General features: G+C 33.1%; 1 protein-coding gene across 1 annotated transcript in view; it reads right to left on the reverse strand.

The window, feature by feature from the left end:
- Nucleotides 1-20934, reverse strand: part of LOC136041429 (PAX-interacting protein 1-like) — a gene marked incomplete at its 3' end in the record, with an annotated part of 136936 nt that overhangs the window by 15979 nt on the left and 100023 nt on the right. Inside the window, 1 exon segment of the mRNA XM_065726100.1 lies at nucleotides 20123-20394. Coding sequence (XP_065582172.1) covers nucleotides 20123-20394 — 272 coding nt within the window.

Here is a 20934-nt window from a genome sequence, read left to right on the forward strand (position 1 = left end):
AAAGATCCAAACAAACGATCAAATACTAAAGAAATCTTGGAATATATAAATACTTTTGGTGCAAAAGCGGTGTCAACGGTAGAAGAAACAAAAGAGCGAATAAAAAATGAATGGAAACGAATCAAATTGGAAGAAATAAATAACAAAAAAAATAAATGCTTTGCTTTTTCACAGTCCTCAGGTTATTTAATCAGATTTCAAAATTCTTTCGTGAAAGAAAAATGTTTTTGCGTTGCCCATGATGCTTTTTGGGCCAAGTTGTTTTTGCAAGTGCTTTCACTGTTTATTACTTACCTATTATTGGTTCTCATCTCCTTCCTTTTGTTTTGTTGCCCTAACATAATATAGTATGACCAGTAATAAAGTACCTACGAAGTGTCCTTCTCGGTAGGTGCTATGGTTTTTTTGATGACGTCATACCGTCAAGTTATATATTAAAAAAAAATAACAGCTTGACATCAATGGAAATCGAATGAACTGGATTCATATCAATATATAAACTATTTTATGAGATCCAGCATAGTCATTACTGAATAATCAATTTAAAGCGAATTTTCAACGTTTGACTAAAAACTCATTTGAAAAATTTGCAAGTATTTGAAACTGCAATAAGGAATTTTCATATGATGTAAAATAAACAAAACATCAACCGAGCCGACCTTCACAGGTATTATACCTAATATTGGTGATTTCGAATCAGCCTATCTTGTAAAAGTGAAAACAACACAGAAAATTCACGGTGTTGATTTCTTGCTGCTTTGGAAAACAGAAGCAAATTATTATTAGCGAGGATTTTTTCATCACTATGAAGGCCATTTGATTAAATGAACACCAAAACATTCCAATGTATTGTCTTTTCTGCATACAAGAAGAGTTTTTTTTAAGAAAACTGTGCAAGAGCTATGAGGCACACAACTGAAAAACACTGAAAAAAATTCTCAGTTTAGAATGTGTAAGACTGAAAAAGCTGAGTCGCAGAGCTAAATTGGGGGAGGGGGAGAAAACAGCCTCGTCAAAACTTGTTGCTCTACAAGCACCCAACCAGAACAACGAGATCCGATATAAGACTGGATTTTCAATATATTTTATATTAGTAGGAAAGTTGAGTTCAGAGAGAGAACAGTTTGAACATATTCTTTTTCATCAAGTTTTATTTGAAAGGACATAAGTCTAATGTATGTCACTATTTCTTCCATGCCCTTAGAAGTATCTGTAATATACTCAGAGATACAGAAGCATCTGGGACTACTCTGGTTCTCAGAGCATACGATAATATTAATGATTTGGATTCCCTTATTCACTCCAAGGTCTTGTTGGAAATGCATAGCCGTGGCGTTAGTCATGATGTAATTTTCCCATTGTCTATATATATAAAATATTATCTATATATCATGAAAAGAGAAATCACCAATGCAACAGCACCAACACAAAAAAAAAAAGACAGAAGGAGAAAAGGAAGACTGTTTTCCTAAATTAGTGATTAATATAGACCAGCACTTGAATGAGGCCTTAACCCTACTCATCCATACAATCACATAGGTCAAACAGCATAGCCATACACAATCAACCATAAAGAATAATCCATGGACAGGCAGTCATGTCGTCAATAAGTATAAGTCGTCATTTACCAAACAATAGAAAAAATAATATAGACAAATAATTCAGAGGCAACAACACAACACAAGGGTTCATCAGGAGAATACACTGGCCTATATAGGGTTTCGCCACTTTAAATTCTCTACCCAGCACAGTGTTGTGGCTACCACAGAATATCCATGGCATTCCCGTGTCAGGTATCACCCCCAAAATACATGCCTATGAAAAAAAAAACAGCAAATGTAAAACAACCAAGTAAAACCAAAACAAGCTTATCCTGTTAACGTATTCGCAACAATTTTTCGCAACAATAGGTAAACTAAATATTATTTAGTTGCATTTCAAAATGTATGGTTATATCAGTGTGCGGATGATCTGTTAAGTCCGTGCCGGTCAATAGCTAGTCTTCAACGGAGTTTTGATAACCTATCTGATAGATATCTACAAATAGGACTAAGTATGAATGCTGTAAAGTCCCAAGTCCTCTTTTTTTTTACACGGTAGTTTTTTGCCCAATACTATCTGTCTAGGAGATAGTGAGGTGGCACCCACCACTACACTAACATATTTGGGTCTCCGGACTGGTTCTTCGATTAAGAATGCAAGAAAGCTTTTGCTTTGAAATGTTGAACTCAAAATTAAAATTGCTTATACTAATTTGGTTACATCACACCTTAATCTCGAACGGAAAGTCTTTTCTCGAATATATAGTGGTGTGGCTTTCCCACTAGTTATTTGACCCCATTTTGGGACAGTTTTACTTAATATGATAGGCTAGTGTTGCGAAAGTCCTGTTTTAAGTATACAAAGTTATTGCTTCTGGCCCGTTGATGTTTTAAGAACAGGTACAGCGTTAACCGTTTTGGTGTGGTGGAACCGGTCCAGGCCGGAAATGAACGTTTAAGAAACCGAGTAACCAGTCCTCCTCTCACCCTTGGAAGGGCGCTCTTTTTTAGGTTTGATATTATTAGTCTTTTGCTTATATTTTTATGTCATGATTGTGTTGTTTTCCTTTCTGTTATTGTACTCCATTGTTTTTCTTTTATATATGGGTAATTAAGAACATTCATTCATTCATTTTTTCCCCTGAGCATGCAGGAAGTTTGCAGTTGTACAGCTTTTCATGCTTCTCCACTTCACATCCGAATTTCACGTTTAATTCCTAGTCTGACATGTTGAGATTCAAATTAATTGGACAATATCAACGCAGTAGCTCCCGAAAATGTGTGGGACAAAACTGCAACGCAACTGTGACTACGGCTGTAGGCTCATACGGAACCGGTTTTAGACTGATTGGAACCCAGTCCCATCTGGATTGCCATGTGAGCGGGCCCCCACTCTACTTCAAGACAATGGTTACAAAACAGTCGCGTGCGAAGGCAGTTAGCAATTCTAGTCTCAAGACAGCTGCCCCGTGGGCTGGACTTAACTTTAAAAATATAAAGCCTACTGCGTCATTGGCGCTTTACCGAGGGCAAATTATATTACAATTATTTTCTTTCCCAGTTATTACAGCATTGAAATAAAAATAAAAATCGTGCTTTTCAAATTTCAATTATTCAATTTTATTTATTACAAAAAAGGATTTTATTTTTTCAATTTATGTTTTTTGAATAGAACTAAACCTTGATCCTTCTTATGGTATGTTAAACGTTAAATACATATCAAATGTATTCAATACCGTATGGCATTTCAATACTTCTCCCTGTACTAAAAAAATTACATTCAGATTTCTACTGGTGCAGGAAGTTTAGCCCACTACGCCAATGGAGGTGTGGGTGGCTCTAACAGATAACAAGCTGAACATGGTCGGTAAGATCAAGTTCCACCCGAGTTCTTAGCCTGTTGTAAAATGGGTTCTGGCTATAACTGATAAGGATGTCTTGAGGCGATGTCTTTTGATAATAGAGAATAGCTCTTCAGTCTGGCCACGGTGGCTTCTTACTCGAAGAAATTTGATATTTAAGTTCTAAGATTTCTTAGAAATTTGTGATTTCCTAGAAGACAGTGTGTATTTGCTATTAAAACACAAAAAGAACAAAATATTCTTTGAAATAGAAAAAGAAACATTTAAGGTTTAACCTGAACAAATGTAATATTGTAATGTAATTTATTTGGAAATCTAGAATTTTCACTTGAAAGGAGCTTTTCTAATGAAATTAAATATTTATAAAGTAAATAGTTAAAAAGCCAAAAACAATGGAAGAGAAAGGCCTTATGTGAATAAATACGGTATCAAATGCAGAAATTATAAAGAAAAGTGGAATTTGGATATGAATGTTTTTAGTCACTCAAGTTCAAGAAGAAGCAAAAACTGTCAAAAATGAAAACAATTTTGAAGTAGGAAGGCTTTACTTGAAAAGAGCTGTATTTAGATCCCTCATTTATTTTTGAAATCCAGAATTTTTCGGAATAAGAGAGTCTTATTTTTAACGAAATTGAAAGGAATAGACATTTGCTAAAAAAAATAAATCAATTATGAAGTTAAAAGACACATCTTAATGAAGTGTGATATTGAAAGTCTGAAACTCTTTACCATTTTGGAATGGCTTACATGAAAGAGGTTTACCGCTGAAATTAGGTAAGGGTCGTAAATTGTTGGAAGTGAAAAAAGATATGAAATTGAAAGGCTGAAGTTGAAGAAATTAGATATTAAATGCTGAAAGTCAATAGAAATCTGAAATTTTGACATGAAATCTTTACTTGCTATTGAAATTTACAAAATAATAATTAAAGGTTAATAAAAAGAATAATAAACATTAACTAGAAAGGTCTTATTTTCAGAAATATGATACCTAAATGGCAACTGTTAAAAATTTGAATTTCTAACTTACTTTTTATTATTTAAATTAAAAAATGAAAATTGTTAAAAAATGAAAAAAATTTTGACTTAAGAAAGCTTTATTAGAATAAATGGATACTTAAATCCTTCAAATATTAAAACACAGATCTGAAATTGATGTGTTTAGTAATCTTTAATTTTTTATAGAAAATGTTTTTCCCATTAGAATAAAACTGGAAAAGAAGAAAAACCGTCAAAGAAGGAAAAAAATATGAATTAGAAAGGCATTACGTAAAGAAATATGATGTTGAAATGCTAAGAATCTCAGAAATCTAAAAATTTTGACATAAAGGGTTTTGAAATTACATTTTTGACATTTAAACCATTGAAATTATAGAGGTAAGAACTGTAGTTTTTTAAAGGCGTGAAATAAATCATAAATTAGAAAGACATCACTCGAATAAATATAATATTAAAATGCTGAAACTTCCCAGAAATCTGTAATCTTTGACGTAAAAAGGGTTTTTCTATTGAACAAATTATAATCGTAAATTGTTAAAAAATGAAAAAATATGAACTAAAATGGCTCTACTTGAAAAATATGGGATGCTTAAACCACAAAATTCTTAAAAAGGTCGAATTTCAACATAAAAAAGGATTTTTGCTATTGAAATTCAACAAACAAGAGTCATAAATAGTAAAAACTGAAAAAATATGTAGAAATTCATTAATTGAATAAATTTGATGTTTAAATTCTAGATTTTCTTAGAAATCACAATTTTTGACATGAAAGGTTCTTTTTTGTTATTAAAATTCAAAAAGAAGAGAAAAGGGTAAAAAAACGAAAAAACTATAAAGCGCGAAGGTTTTACTTGCAGAATTGTGCCATAAACAAATTTCTTAAACCGTAGAAATTTTTAAATGACGGGGTTTTGCTATTGAAATCTGAATAATAAGAAACATAAGTAGTTAAACACAACAATAATTATGAATTGGAAACACCTTACTTGGAGAAATATGATACTGAAATACTGAAAATCTTTAGAGTTTAGAAATTTAGATTTTGTAAATAAATTTTAATAATTCGGAGGAAAGCAGTCAGCCCCCACTAGACTTAACCAGTTAGAAGCTATATTTTGGCATCCATAATTTCAGAAATCCATAAGTAGTAGATGGTAACATTTTCTTGTCAATCACAGAAATAAGTAAAGATGAAAGAAAATTTTAAAATCTGTGGTGTAACATAAAAAATATTGAAAAAGGTATAAACATCATACGGATTTTTCTATGCAGGATTATCATATTGACTTTGCATTCGAACAAACAATTAAACAAGATAAAGAAAATAATAATTTACCTGTTAAAAAGAAGTGAAATTGTTAAGTAAAGAAATAAAGACATGTAATTAAAAAAAAGTTTAGGATACAATTATACGTATAATTAAGATACAATTAACTTATAATTAAACATTTAATAACATACAGCATATGATTGAATATATAATTAAATAAATTCACCGAGGACAAATAAATAAAGAAAATGATAATTTACCTGTTAAAAAGAAGTGAAAGTGTTAAGTAAAAAAATAAAGACATGCAATTAAAAAAAGTTTAGCATATAATTATACATATAATGAACATGCAAATAACTTGTAATTAAACATATAATAAAATACAACATATGGTTAAATATATAATCAAATAATTTCAATAAGGACATATAAAGAAAATTATATTTTACCTAGTAAAAAGAAGTGAAAACAAATCTTACAAGGGATCAAAGTAAAACAAATGCAGAAGGAATTTTCAACCAAAAGAATAAAATTCTTGGTGAAAAATTAAAAAAAAAAACTTTTTAGCTAAAACGGTATATCTGACGTTTTGTCTCGTGCATGGGGCTAAATATAGAAAAGAATTAAAAAATTAAAGTCTCTTTAGAGAGAATTTACGTAAAAATCACCTAAGAAAATGCCACCCTTTTTGAGAGTGGAGGGGTCCTTTTTGCAAAAAAAAAACTAGCGCTATGCTAGTTTTAGCATTTAAATCTAAAGATTCAAAATTTGAAAGAAGATGACCAACAAATGGGAGCTGAATAGATTTTGGAAGAGGTATGCCCCGCGTGGAGGAGAGTAAGTTTTACTTCTGCCTTTCTTAAAAGTCTTATGCATAAATCTGGGCTCTAAAGGTATCCAATGCAATAGGGAAGTATATAAAGAAGAAGACTTTTGCCCTTTCTTGGGCAAAAATCAAGTTATCATAAATTAAAAATAAAAAATAAAAGGTGAATATATTGTAAAAGGGGTGTGCCTCACTCTTTGGCGTAAATGTGATAGGAGTTATAGCTAATTTAATAAAAATGAAGTCTAAAAAATGAAAAGATACGGAGGATAGGGATGGGGTTGATTTAGAAGGGAAAATCTTTATACTAATTAAAACATTAAATAGTTCTTTACGGAACCGTTCGCGGTTTCCGTATGAACTTGTTATGTGGTAAAATAAAAACTTATCTCAACAAGCTCAAAGATTAATCTTGCCCAATTATTACAAAGGGGATTGTAAGTTGCAACAAATCAATTTGTTGCAACTTCCATGGTTATTGGGCAAATTATGTTTCAATATGTTCAGTCGTGATAAAACAAACTCTTAGTTAGACTCTAGGTGTGTTTATTGCAAAGGAGATCTGACTTAACAAAGTCGAAGTGCAATTATCTGCATTGAGAACAGCGAATGAGATAGAAAGTAACCTTCCCCGTTGGATTTTGTAGAAAGTAAGGTTTAACTATGACTCTCAAGGAAGTTTGCCGAAGGTATAAGTTTTAAAAACGACGCAATCTAGATGTACGTGCACCTTACTGCTTTTGAACACTAAAGACGGAAAATCCAATAACCTGAATTTAATTGCTGTCATTTTTAAAATCTGATTCCAAGCAGTAGCACCCATTCATAAGAATATAATTGGAGCAAGGATGTTTTGGTTTTTCATTTTATGAGGATGCAAAAACTGTGTTTATAAAACAACGGATGTGCAAAACAAAATGATAGTTTCAGAGATACAGGGAGCGTAATTGTAAGTCAACTCTGAAACATTATGAATCAAGTTCAAGTCAAAAATGTGTGTCCTGTATTTTCTCCCATTTAAAGACCTCTCTAAGGATTTACAAGCAAAGCGGCTATGAAAGTAATAATCCCATCCGTACTTGCCGTATACACTACTATGTCCTTTAAAACACTTGTATGATTATCTTAGGGCTGAATAAATGAACAGAGCTTTCAATTCCAGAAAGCTTAACATTCCTTGGCTACCGAAATTTGCCCTGACTTTGGAAACTAATCGGCCTAATCCGGGTGCCGAAGAACCGAATTTAGTTTTATCGGGTTTCGGCGATTTATCCTAACTGCTGTGGAGATTTTGGCAACACATGGTCCCTCGCAGTGGGAATTTGAGGGGATTCTGGATTCAGTGCTATCCCATCTAATTGATCAATTATTCTTTTCTTGAAAATATTTAATAGTTGAGGAAGTGTTCAAGCCAAGAGCCAGTTCTAAATTATAACCTATCCAAATTTTAACAGGACTGTAAAGGCATTTCCAGCTGATAGAGTATAATACTATAAGATATCACTGTTACAAAAATATTCAGTAATAATTTTCTGTTCAAAGAGAACAGTCCACAGATACTGAAATAGGAGCACCTTTTAGTAAGAGCTATACATGACGGCAAGTCTCCAATGGTGGAGCAATTACCTAAAATTAATCGTTCATGTTTAGCTAATATGTCACCCAAGCATTCAGAACTACTTGCCATTATCCATAACATGAATGTAGGTATGATAATGTTACTTAGAACTGCAACAATTTGCCGAATATCCATGGTACCGGACCAGTCCAGCTGCAACTTGGTGACATAGCGCACAAAGAATATAAAAAATTGTGTTGTGTTTGCCACTTGAAGAAATATGAAAAATTCATTATTTTTTACAGCTAAGTTCACCTCCTGAACAATTTGTCTATGACAATAAACCGCTTTCTTTAAAACTATCTGTGAAGTCTGAAGTAGCCAAATTTGTTGTTTTGTTTTGTCAGTCAGCTCTTTACAAATTAGAACATACATAAGTGATACTAGGTAAGATAAATGTAAGAGAAGTATTTTAACAGTTTCAAATATCATGCGTGAAAGAGAACGTTTTCCTGTATAAATTAAATAGGTGTTGATTGATGAGAAGATTGTAAGAATCAGATTAACAGCTATATCATATACCCTAATATTTCTGCTCTTATTTAAAATTCTACCCCAAGCATAATTGCTTCTTCGGATTACAAACAAAGCAAAAATTACCATTGATGCAATAAACGTATTTATAATGGTATACCTTACCAACCTTAAAGCATTGGTTTCATACAAGACATTTTTGGCCAAATAGAAAAAACAGCCACAATACAAACAGAATAGACCAAGCGAATAAATCTTGCAAATCCACTCGGTTTCTTTCACTAATAGATATAGATAAAAACCAAACATTTTAAGTATAAATAAGGAAAGTACTTTTGCCATTAGCTTCACGTACTTCTTGTTCACAAGGAAAGAGTCCAACAAAAAGAAATATTTATATCAAAGAATTTGCCAGGTTTATATGGAAACTATAAGCCCTCGCTTCGGAATGCCGACTTCTTGTATTCAGCTTTGGTGATATGGAACAATATACAGTATACAGTTAAATAAATTATTTTCCTTAGCTGAAATAAAAACTAAAATAATCAAAGGTTTAACACTAAACTATTTGAAATTCAACTTCTATTTTGCCAAAATCTACGGAAGATGAGTTATTCTAATAAATAGCGATAATATCTCAGTAGCTATTTCACAAAATGAACACAATTGTCTAACCAATTAGAAACAAGTTTTGCTTCGAAATGTCTATCTTTATTCAAAAAAGCTTGTCTCCTGCAACAATATTGTTTAGCTTAGAAAACTGACTTGAGCAGGATTTATCCAAAGGGTCGTTTCTCCCTTAGACTTATGTTGTAGACTTGGAGTTGGCTCGCCATGAACATTTATTCAGCTCGGGTAGCTCGAAAGAAATTTCAGTTTTGTCTTTTTTTAAAATTTGAAACTTAGCCCCTTCAAATAATATGATAATATCTGGATTTGCAAAAGTATTCAAAGGATAAAATGTTAATCTTTTATATTTATTTACTTTATTAATTTGCTGAGAATATTTTTAATATTATTATTATTATTACTTATTGTCGTTTCATACTTCAAGGGGTGCAAGCTGATGAAGGGTCATATCAAATTTATTGCTATTTGATGGCAGTTCGGGGTAGAAATTTGAGACGAAAGGAAACCACGCTGCCTTTAGTGTATGTGTTATCTAAGGGCCCAAAGGTGCATCCTTGCACAAGGAACTGTGCTAAGTATACTTTTAAATTTGTCGTTTGAAATTAAAACCCGTATTAAAATTGAAATATCTGAAGATATTTATTAATAAGGGTAAAATAAATATTTGAAGATATATATTTGATTGTTTTTTCTTTAAACTTAACTCCCTTCTTTCTAATTTTGAAAATTTGATACCCAAATAATTAAAGTTAATGAAAATAATAACTTTGTTACAAAAACTTTTATCATGTTGTTGTACATTTAAAATGGTATATATATATAAATCCATATACATATATATATATATATATATATATATATATATATATATATATATATATATATATATATATATATAAACCTAAGGCATTATGTCTTTCCGATTAAAACTGTTGATTTGTCAATAAGACATTTGAGCTATGAGGAAGAAAATTATCTACAAAAGGTTGCTGGATTTAAAATACCGGTAAGTAAAAATTACATATACATGTTTCATTCCCTCTTGTCCATTAAATAAAAGAAAAAACAAGTTTTTTTTACTGCAAGCAAGGAGTGACATTAAAACTTAAAACAAACAGAAATTATTCAGTGTATGAAGGGGGTTATCCCCTCCTCAATGTCCCGCTCTTTATGCTAAAGTTTAACTCTTTCTCACAACTCTACTTGTTAAAACAATACAAAACTTTAGCGTAAAGAGCGAGGCGTTGAGGAGGGGACAACCCCTTTCATATACGGAATAATTTCTGTTCGTTTTAAGTTTTAATGTCGCTCCTTACTTGCAGTTAAAAAAACTTGTTTTTTTTTAAATTTAATTTCTGAACGTTTTTAAATTAATGCATGTTTTGATTTTGGCTCACTGCACATGAATACTTAAAACGAAATTTGCATAATTTTTTTTTGTCTATATGGCTTTCTCATATTTTTGTTCCAACGATTTTGATAAAAAATGGGGTGGGGGAGGAGGCCTAGTTGCCCTCCAATTTTTGGTAACTTATAAAAGCAACTAGAACTCGTCAGTTGTTTTTTTTACGAACGTTTTTGTTAGTATTAAATATACGTAAATTACAAATCAACTAAATTGATAGTATAAATAGTTGAAATTACTAAAATTACTTTAGCGGAAAGAGCGAGGTATTTAGGAGGAGATGAACCCCTCATATGCGTAATAATTTCTGTTCTTTTTAAGTTTTAATGCTGCTCCTTACTTTCAGTTGAAAAACTTTTTCATTATTATTTTTTCAGTTTTTTTAATAATGCTAGAAAATCCTGCAACCCCTTCAAGGAATTTCTTTTCCCCCGTGACAAATTCCTCCAAGTAAAGATCCTTCAACGTAGCTGCCTCCCCTCAACCCTCCCCCCCATCAACCAAACAAAACCCTGAAAACGTCTGTACGCTTCCCAATAACCATTACTGTATGTAAACACAGGTCAAAGTTTATAACTCGCAGCCCCTCCCCCGGAAACTATGGGGGAGTAAGTCATCCCCAAAGACATCTTATTATGTTTTTCGACTATATTGAAGAAAATAGCTATCTCAAAATTTTGATCTATTGACTTTGAGAAAAAAATGAAAGTGGGAGGGGGCCCAGGTGCCCTCCAGTTTTTTGGTCACTTAAAAAGGGCACTAGAATTTTTCACTTTCATTACAATGGAAATCACTTTCATTACTCTTGCGACATCTTAGGACCACTGGGTCGATACGATCACCCCTGGGAAAAAAAAAACAAAAAAAAAAATTCAACACGCACCCTTGATCAGTCTTCTGGCAAAAAAATTCTATGACTTTTAGGGCGTGTTTCCCCCTATTTTCCAAAATAAGGCAAATTTAATTAAACTTATATACTTAAAATCAGCATAAAAATCGATTCTTTTGATGTATTTCTTAGTATCTCTGTTTTTTAGACTTTCGTTTACTATTGAGCCGGGTCGCTGTTTTTTTTTTTTTTTTTTCTATGGTTCTTTTCATTTTTTTAGGAAGGTGCTGCTTGGAGAACAAGATAAAGATAATTTGTCAAATGGATCTAAAATTTCAAAAGAATTTTCAGCAAATCCTCCAATAGGCGATTCAAATAAATTGGGAAAGGGTGGTGGTTCTTACGGTGTTGATTGCCCCGATACGAATTGTGAGATAGACTTATCTGGAATTCCAGATGGAAACTGCATTGTGAAAGGTATTTCCTTACTGAAGTAATTTCAGCATTCACACACAAAATCTGTTACGATCATGGAAAATTGATTATAAAGAAATTAGAAAAGAAAGGCCTGAAAACTGAGCTGAAAGTTAAGTGTAATAAGTGTAACTGGGAAAAGAGGATTAAAGGTGAACCAGAATGTCCAGCAACAAGCGTAAAAGAATATCTTTCAAGTTTTACGGACTAGACACAGGTTGCTTTTTCCGAAAAAAATCAAGTCTTAAAGGCTGCTTGAATTTGAAGGCTGTTGGGGGAGCCATGAGTAGTGGAGGAGGATATTCTAGACTGTGTGAATTCTTCAGAGTGCTTGGAGTGAAACCACTGTCACAAATGTTTATTCCCATATTGAAAGTCTGCTTAGTAATTGCTTGGATGAATAATTTATCGGAAATTTTGCTAGAAAATGACGAGAGGCCCTAAAATCAGCCATTCATGATGATAGGTATAAGGAGGACTCATACTGGACAAAAGTGATATGTGATGGAGGCTGGAATAAGCATAGCAAAGGGCATGATTATTCGGCCAAAGGATGTGTTGCAGTTATCATAGATGCATTTACGAAAAAAGTGTTATATGCTGGCATAAAAAATAAGTACTGTTATATACGTTTTTCCTCTGCAAACGCCAAAGTAATATCCAAAGATCATTTCTGATTTCTGAATTATAACAGAAATTCGAAGAGCATGGAAACAGATATTCTTGTTGAAGGCTTTCGTTCCAGTGAGAAGATGCACGGATTAGTTTTTAGAGTTTATCGGTGACGGTGATTCTAGTGTTTCTTATAAGCTAAAATAAAGTGTTTCCTACGGTTCTAATATACGGAAACATGAATGTGCAAATAACGCCACAAAAAACTATACAACTCATCTATATAATTTGTGCAAAAATAAAAAAGGTTTGTACACAAAATTTCTTCCCAGAGGAATTATCCAGCAACTGACAAAAAATTTAAGGGGTGCGATAAAAATAAATTCTGAAAATAATGGAACAGCGAAAGAATTGAAAAACTTGTTAAAAAGAGATCCGTACCATGTTTTCGGAAACCACACAAAATGTGATTCTGGCTGTCCTAAGATGGCTGAATTGACCGTGAACAGTAAAATAGAAAGTCGATGGAATACTTTTCCCCTGCACGTGTTTGAAGATGTTATGACAGGGGTCGATATTGTGTGTCGAAAAGCAGAGCAGCTTCGAAACGACAACTACAAACTTAGCTGAAAGCTACATGCCAGTTGTGCAAAATTCATCGGAGGAAAGCAAATAAGCCGGTCTAAACGAGGTTTATATCATGTAAGAGTTAATGGAGCAAGTCTTGCTTATAATTCGGGTCCAAATTGCATCAATTAGCTTGAAAAAATATTTTTGGGTTTAGTCCTTCTAGCGTAACAAAAAAATATTGCAATGAAACGGCTAAACTTCGTGTAAGATCTAAACGTAATTTGACCAGTTATTATAGTGCTCTTGGAGGAAAACACGTTGATAAGTTAAAAAATAGAAACTATAACTTTGGTGATCGTGACTATGGACCAAATTACAATAAGCCAGACATGACTTCTGATGAAATGAATTTGGCCATACAAAAATATACTGACCAGTATTTAAAATTGGATTTTGCCAGTATAAACTGTTTGTTCAACATTACCAAGGGCCAATCCAAAAATAACAATTGGGTTGAAAAACATCTAAGAGAAACTAGTAGTTACTTCCACAGAATTGCAATCAGAAAAAAACAGAACCAGAGTTGCCCCAATTTTTAAGCGAATTCGAAACTTGGGACCTAGATTCTGCTCTGCCCTAATGAAAAAGGGCTTAGATTTAGAAGTAATGGCACTAGAAGCATATGAAAACAAATTCAACTTAAAAGTCATAAAGGGAGATCAAATAGGACTCAGTGTGCATCCACGGCACCAGTATCTTGCTGCATCGGTAGATGGATTGCTCCCTAATGGTACACCTATAGAGATAAAAACTGTGGATAATATACTAGAGTTCAAAACCATTTATGATGTGGCCCAGTCAAAAAATTAAGTTAAAGAATTTTTTCTTGAATTATCCAGTGAAGGTCTTCAGCTAAAAAAAAAAAAAAAATCACAGGTATTTCACCCAGATACAAGGCCAACTCAAGATACTGGATAAAATGATATACCACTTAATAGTTTATAACTCTATTGACGATTGGGAAATAATTACAGTTCACCAACGAAAGAATACTGGGAAAAAATATTTCCGAAGCTTGAAGCCTTCTGGAATGAATCCTTACTTCCTGAGCCTATGTCTGTAAAATGTACAACAGCCCACCAACCGAAGGACTCAAGCTTGTCTCAAGAAATAAAAAGAGGAAAAAAAAGAAGGTTGAGTCGAGTTGAAGTGAACAGCAAGAAAAAAATGCACAGAAGGGATCGGGAGAGAACAGTGAATTTACCAGGAACTTTATGCATGAAAACAGTGATTTTGAAGAGATAATTTGGTCTGATTCGGAATAGATAAATCTTCGTGTTCTAAAAAAAAAAAAATGTGCTAAAAAAGGTTGGCAAGGAAAATTCTTTTTTCCTCCATAAATTTCTGTCTCATTCTTCGTCAATGTGCAAAAATAATGAAGGTTCTTATCTGGTCTGAAGTATATTAAATACATTTCATACAAACAATTTTAGTTTTTTATAAATTTCTTGTATGATACTTGGGCTTCATATTTGTGATTTTTATAGTTTTTCCTACAATTCTTACGTTTTCTGTACAATTTTGCCCATTTTTGGTATTTAATTAAAGCGTCATTAAGTTTCTTTCCAAAATCTTGTGAATCTCGCCCTAACACAAAATAATGTTAATGTCCTAGTCTTATTATAAGTAAAATAGCTTTCATCTTATTAATTCCAAAATACTGACAAAAAAAAGAGAATAAAATCCCTATAAAAATCAAGGTGACTGGAAAGATATTGAAAATGAACTGAAAGTTTAATGTATAATTGTTTAATGTGTAATATACTGATTACAGGAAGCTCTATCTTCGACTTGGCTACGTTAATGGTAAGATCATGACTTGAGCATTTGGTCTTTAGCTGATCACATAGCTGGTCTGAAAACTGCTTTGTTATGATAGTGTTTTCGACCAGGTAAGCGAGCACTATGGACAGATCATCTACAAACTTGTAACGGTCGTCGTGATGATTAAGCAGGGAATTAATTACAGCCAGGAAAATTATTCCAGCTAATTTCGTGCCTTGTGGGGCCCAAGCATGTACTTTCCAAAAATTTCTTAGGGATAAGTACCGCTTGACAAGGCGTATATTTCACCCACCCTGATACTCTTCATCCTTAGATCTAAGGGTTCAAGTCCAATTCCTTTGACTTGGGGGAAAACCAGATTGGAGATTTGCTCTTAAATAAAAAAAAAATGGATAAGGTCATAAGGTGCAAATAACGTATGGCTTCAAATTCAATGAACTCTGGTTGCCATACGTGCCTATTTTAATATATTTATTGCATCCTATGTACATGTATCACTCTGCGCTTCCTGTTTTTATTGTAATATCCCTTGGAATTTTAGACGATGATTTGTTCTTTAGATGTAGGAGAGTTTGGATGGATAGAGAAACACCGTGAGTGCGTTCCGACCCTTAACTGCAGTGAAGTCAACCTTAGTCAACCTCACTACAATTAAACAAAGTCAACCTCACTACAGTTCTACGAAGTCAACCTCACTACAGTCAGTCTCACTACCGTTCAACAAAGTCAACCTCACTATCGTTCAACGAAGTGAACCTCACTGCAGTTCAACGAAATGAACCTCACTACAGTCCAACGAAGTCAACCTCACTACCGTTCAACGAAGTTAACCTCACTACAGTTCAATGAAGTCAACCTCACTACAGTTCTGTTAAAGGATTAACAGGCCCAAACGCTAGACGTTAATGCATGAATACAAGTTTAGCAAAATGTTGCCTTCTTATTTTAAAATCACTAATTGTAATTAATTATTTATTTACCCACCAATTTATCAATATTGTTTATATATTCATATTCAAATAATATTTATATTACATTATTATATCTTATAATAATATTATTGCATTATACTACATATAATATTATGATATTAATACTATTATCAATACACTAATTATTTACCGTACTATTTAGAGATTCGTGTAAGGATTTGATTACTCTTATGTAGAGAAACCGAATTAACAAGAATGTTATGTAAATTGATAAAAAAAAATAGCAGCGATAACAGTCAAACAGTTTGTGGTAACGAACTATAAGTAAGGAGTAACTCGGCTCAATAGTAACCAAAACTCTAAAAAAACAACAACAGATATTTATTATCGAAGGATACATCAGAAGAATCAAATTAATATGCTGGTTTCAGAAATATAAGATTAACAAATACAGACCTGAGAAAACTTAACCGATTTTTGGAACAGCGGGAAGGGTGAATATCCCCTAAAATTCAAGGAATCTTAATGAAAATCAAATAATCAGATGCAGTTTATCAGATAGCCCTTCTGTAGAAGTTTCAAGCTCCTACATGTAAAAATCTGGATTTTGCTATTTTTGCCAGAAGACAGGTCATGGATACGTGTTTATTTGTTTCTTTTCCCAGGGGAAATAGTATTGAAATAATGGTCCTGGAAGATCGGGAGATGGTTTCCAGGAGCAGTAGAATACTCTTCAGAAATAGTTGAATACTAAACTGGAGAGTTTCAAATTTGACAAGGTGGAAGATGAATGGAATAATTTTTTAAGAGCGTTTTCTGAAACACGAGGGCCATTTAATTAGAATAGGACGCTTTTTTAAAAGTGCTAACAGCTTTAAAGTAAAGAAAAAGGTAATAAAGATTGGGCAACCCCTTCATATACGCAATAAATCTCCCAAAATTAATATGTAATTTTTGTTTTAATTTTGCATGTATAGTGAGCTAAATTCGATCCTGCATTAGTTGAAAAACGTTCAAAAATTAAATAAAAAGAAAAAGTTTTTTTACTGTAAGTAAGGAGCGACATTAAAACTAAAACAAACAGAACAATTCCGCATATAAAAGGGGATTCCCTTCCTCAACGCCTCCCTCTTTACCCGAAATTTTTAATTTTTTTAAAAAGTAGAATTGTGACAAAGAGTCAAACTATAGTGTAAAGAGTGAGGCGTTGATGAGAAAAAATCCCTTTCATATACTGAATAATTTCTGTTTATTTTAAGTTTTAGTGTTGTAAACCCCACGTAAAATACCCCACCGTGGAAAATAAGGCTTTCTAAATTTGAGAATTTTATTTGAGTTTTGTTTTTTCTTATTTTCCGTAAGGGGAAGGAATTTTGGTACTTGTGCATTAGGCGTCACTCACTCAAGTTTACGGTGTGTAAAACTCGAGAACTAACCGGTGTCTTTGTTAGTTTCTTTCAGCTTAGCGCGGGACAGCACAAAGAAAAGTGACAGAATAGATGGAAAATATATAATCTGGGCTATATATTTGCACATAAGGAAGGGGTAGGTTTTAAAGTATTAACATTTATTTACAATTTAAAGTCAGAAAACAATTCTTACGTCACAATATGCAGAATAATTGTACCTAACACATTTTGCACGCAGACCCGCTATACTTTACCCCTCCCCCCTCTAATGTGCAAATACATAGCCCAAATTTGTCAATGGCCACATGCGGTTCGGTGCTGCGATGAGTTTTTAGTAATAGTAGTAGCATTAAATATTATAAATATTTTAATAACAAATATTAAATTGTTGAAAACATCAGTTCCGGCCCGGAAGTATTACGGTTTCAACCAATTTTTCATGTGGAGATGCTCCGGCGGAATTATCTGGGGGCTATTTCTGAGTGTTTTGGTTTCTGGGAAATAATTTTCACGGAAGGGGGCATTTCTGGAGTGATCAAGATACCGATTAGAGATTAAAGTTTTATTCAAATAAAAGAGGAGAATTTTCCAGGTTGAATCGTCCCCAAGTAATTTTACAGGGAGAGGGGATGTCAGCGAGGATGCAACTGTCTGGAGGGAATTTGACGGAGGAAGGGTTTACTTTACGTTGGATGGAATTTCACCGAAAGAGATCTCCGTGTGGGGGAAGGTTGCCCCCTCCAAATATAAAAGGTGTCCCCTCCTTAAAACCTTGCTCTTTACGCTAAAGCTTGAAAGTTTGTCCCCATTTTTTAAGAGCGTTTGCTGACAGACGGTGGTTTTTTAATTAGAATGGGAAGCTTTTTTTAAAAGTGATAACAGTTTTAGCGGAAAGACTAAGGTAATGAGAAGGGGACAACACTTCAAATAAGGAATAAATCTTCCAAAATTATTTTACAAATTTGGTAATAATTTTTCATGTGCAGTGAGCCAGAATCGAACCTGCATTAGTTGAAAAAAGTTCAAACATTAAATTTAAAAAGTTTTTTTTTTTTTAACTGAAAGTAAGGAGCAGCATTAAAACTTAAAAGAACAGGAATATTACCGTATATGAAAATAGGTTGTCCCTTCCTCAACACCTCACTCTTTACGCTAAAGTTTTTATTGTTTTTAAACAGGAGTTGTGACAAAGAGTCAAACTTTATAGTAAAGAACGAGGCGTTGAGGAGGGAACAGCACCTTTCTTATACGGAATATTTTTTTTAGTTTTAAGTTTTAGTGTCGTTCTTTACTTTCAGTTAAAATACTCGTTTTTTCATTTAATTCAAAAAAGAAAACAATATTTTCTATTGCTTATACATAGCATTTGTTATTGGGAAGTAAACAGACATTTTTTGTGAGGTGAAATTTCCATGGAGAAATATTTAGTGGTGGGATGTGGGGGTACCCCCTCTTAAATACTTTGCTATTGACACTGAAGTATGATTTTGTATCCCAATCCTTCGCGAAAAAAAGTGAAACCAAGGTTCATTAAGCTAGAATAAGATAGTTTTTTGTACATTCTTAATAACATTACCGCGAATAGCAGGGTATCGTGGAGGGATACCCACCCCATTTTGTAATAATTTCTGTTCGTTTAAATTTTATGATGATCCTTGCTTTCTGATGGAAAAAAACCCTGTTTTTTTTGTTTAATCACTCAAAAGCACAAACAATTCTCAGGGGAAAACATTAAAATGCTGCTGATTTTAAGCTTTGGATACGAGAACTAATTGCATATAGGTAGTTAGATTGCCTCTACATCGCCTTTGTCAACGTAACGTTAATCAGCTATGCATAGGTGGAATGTGACGTAAATTGTGCAAATAAGGTAAAAAATTGTCCTTGGGTTCTGACCATAGCTAAAATATATTCTTAAGGCAAGAAATTGCGAATTTTTTTTCATTCCTTCACCAAAGAGAAAAAGACTATAGACATTAGCAAAACAGCTACTTTATTTATTTATTTGTCTTAAAATAAATAGATGAAAAGTTTTTTTTTCAAAATCTAGGGGAGGGGATTTTGGATTTTGTTTCAAGCAATTTTTCATGCAAAAAAAGAAAAAAAGTATTTTCAAAAATTTACCGGGAGGGACAACTGACTGAATACAAGAATAGTATTACAGCAGTCGAAGAAGGAAAAAAAGATCATTAATTATTTTTTTTCCTGCGGAATAAGCCGACGCCCTCTTTCACTCCACAGAGTTACTTCACCCCAGTGAAAACTGGTTAATCCCAAAAACTCAAAAAAGCATTCCGAAACTGTCTTGCACTTGGTGAATCGATTTAACGAACATTTTTAATTTCATTCGACCCGCTGGTTAAAACCATGTAAGAAACGAAAATTAAGCAGAACAATGGTACGAAGTAGAGCTCATTCAATTATTTGCTTTTCGAAACAAAGAACAATTATTGCTATTAAAAGCGGAATTTGACTGCGAAAAATAAGATAGACCAAACTGGCTATACTTTGTACTTCCACTTGTGGCGGGAATCAGACATTTCAGCCTTGTCATGCATCGAGGTTCTTCGCTACTTGTTTGGACCATGCAGTGCGGTCTGCAGCTAGCTACTCTACAAGTGGGAGCCATTGGGTTGTCTATCTGTATCAAAACTTTCTGAACCTCTTGATATGTTCAAGATCTGATTTAGCCAGATTCCACCAGTTTTTCTGCTGTCCTCCGTGGCGTCTTTTCCATAAGCCAAGAATTACAGTGAAAATGTCTTCCATCAAAAACTGCATTTCTCCACATATTAAATAATAAAATTAATAGAAAGGACAGTACCCTACCTTCCCAAGTTCGGCTGAATTAGGAGTATTGCTGAATCTGATGAAGGGGCCCTTTTTAGGTTCACAGTCGACCCCTTTGACAACATCATCAAGAATAGCATCCAACGAGCTACCGGTTGTGATTTCATTCTCTGGTTTCTTCTTTTTAAGCGTCGGCTCTCCTGGTTTCGGATCGGACAGTTTCCGTTTTAATGGCATCAATCTTTTCAATGGACTCGATTTGAATTTTTCGTATATTTCTTGAGTGACACGGATAGGAGTTTTCCAAGCACCTAGAAGAGACAATAATTGTTTATAATAAAGATGTACCAAATGAGGAAAAACTATAAATATTGACAATCAAAAATCATTTAGCGATAGACATAAAGCAAAGTTTCTGATTTTAGATAAATGTTTGTCAAGTAGTGGTAATTGATGTTTTTTGGGGATTACAGCTGTATATTTGTATCTATTTTACATAGAACTACACTAAATCCGATATTTAAAAAAAAACACAAAAAAACAGGCTATGAGAATGTAAAACTAATATGGGAAACATTGTAAAAAAAAAACAACTTCTATACGTAATTAAATAATGCAAAAATCATCTAAAACTAAGGAACAAGATTAAAGCTTAAAACGAGCAGAAATTATTCCATATATGAGGGGGGTTGTCCCTATCTCAACCCACGCTCTTCATGCTAAAATATAAAAGTTCTTTATGAATACTTCTTATTCAAACCAAAGGGCCTTTATTATCTATTTTTGACTCACACTATATAAAGGTATAATACGTGGAGTAACACGAAGAAAAACAGATAAAAATACAAAGC

Source organism: Artemia franciscana, unplaced genomic scaffold (assembly GCF_032884065.1).
Source record: "Artemia franciscana unplaced genomic scaffold, ASM3288406v1 PGA_scaffold_218, whole genome shotgun sequence".
Taxonomy (NCBI): Eukaryota; Metazoa; Arthropoda; class Branchiopoda; order Anostraca; family Artemiidae; genus Artemia; species Artemia franciscana.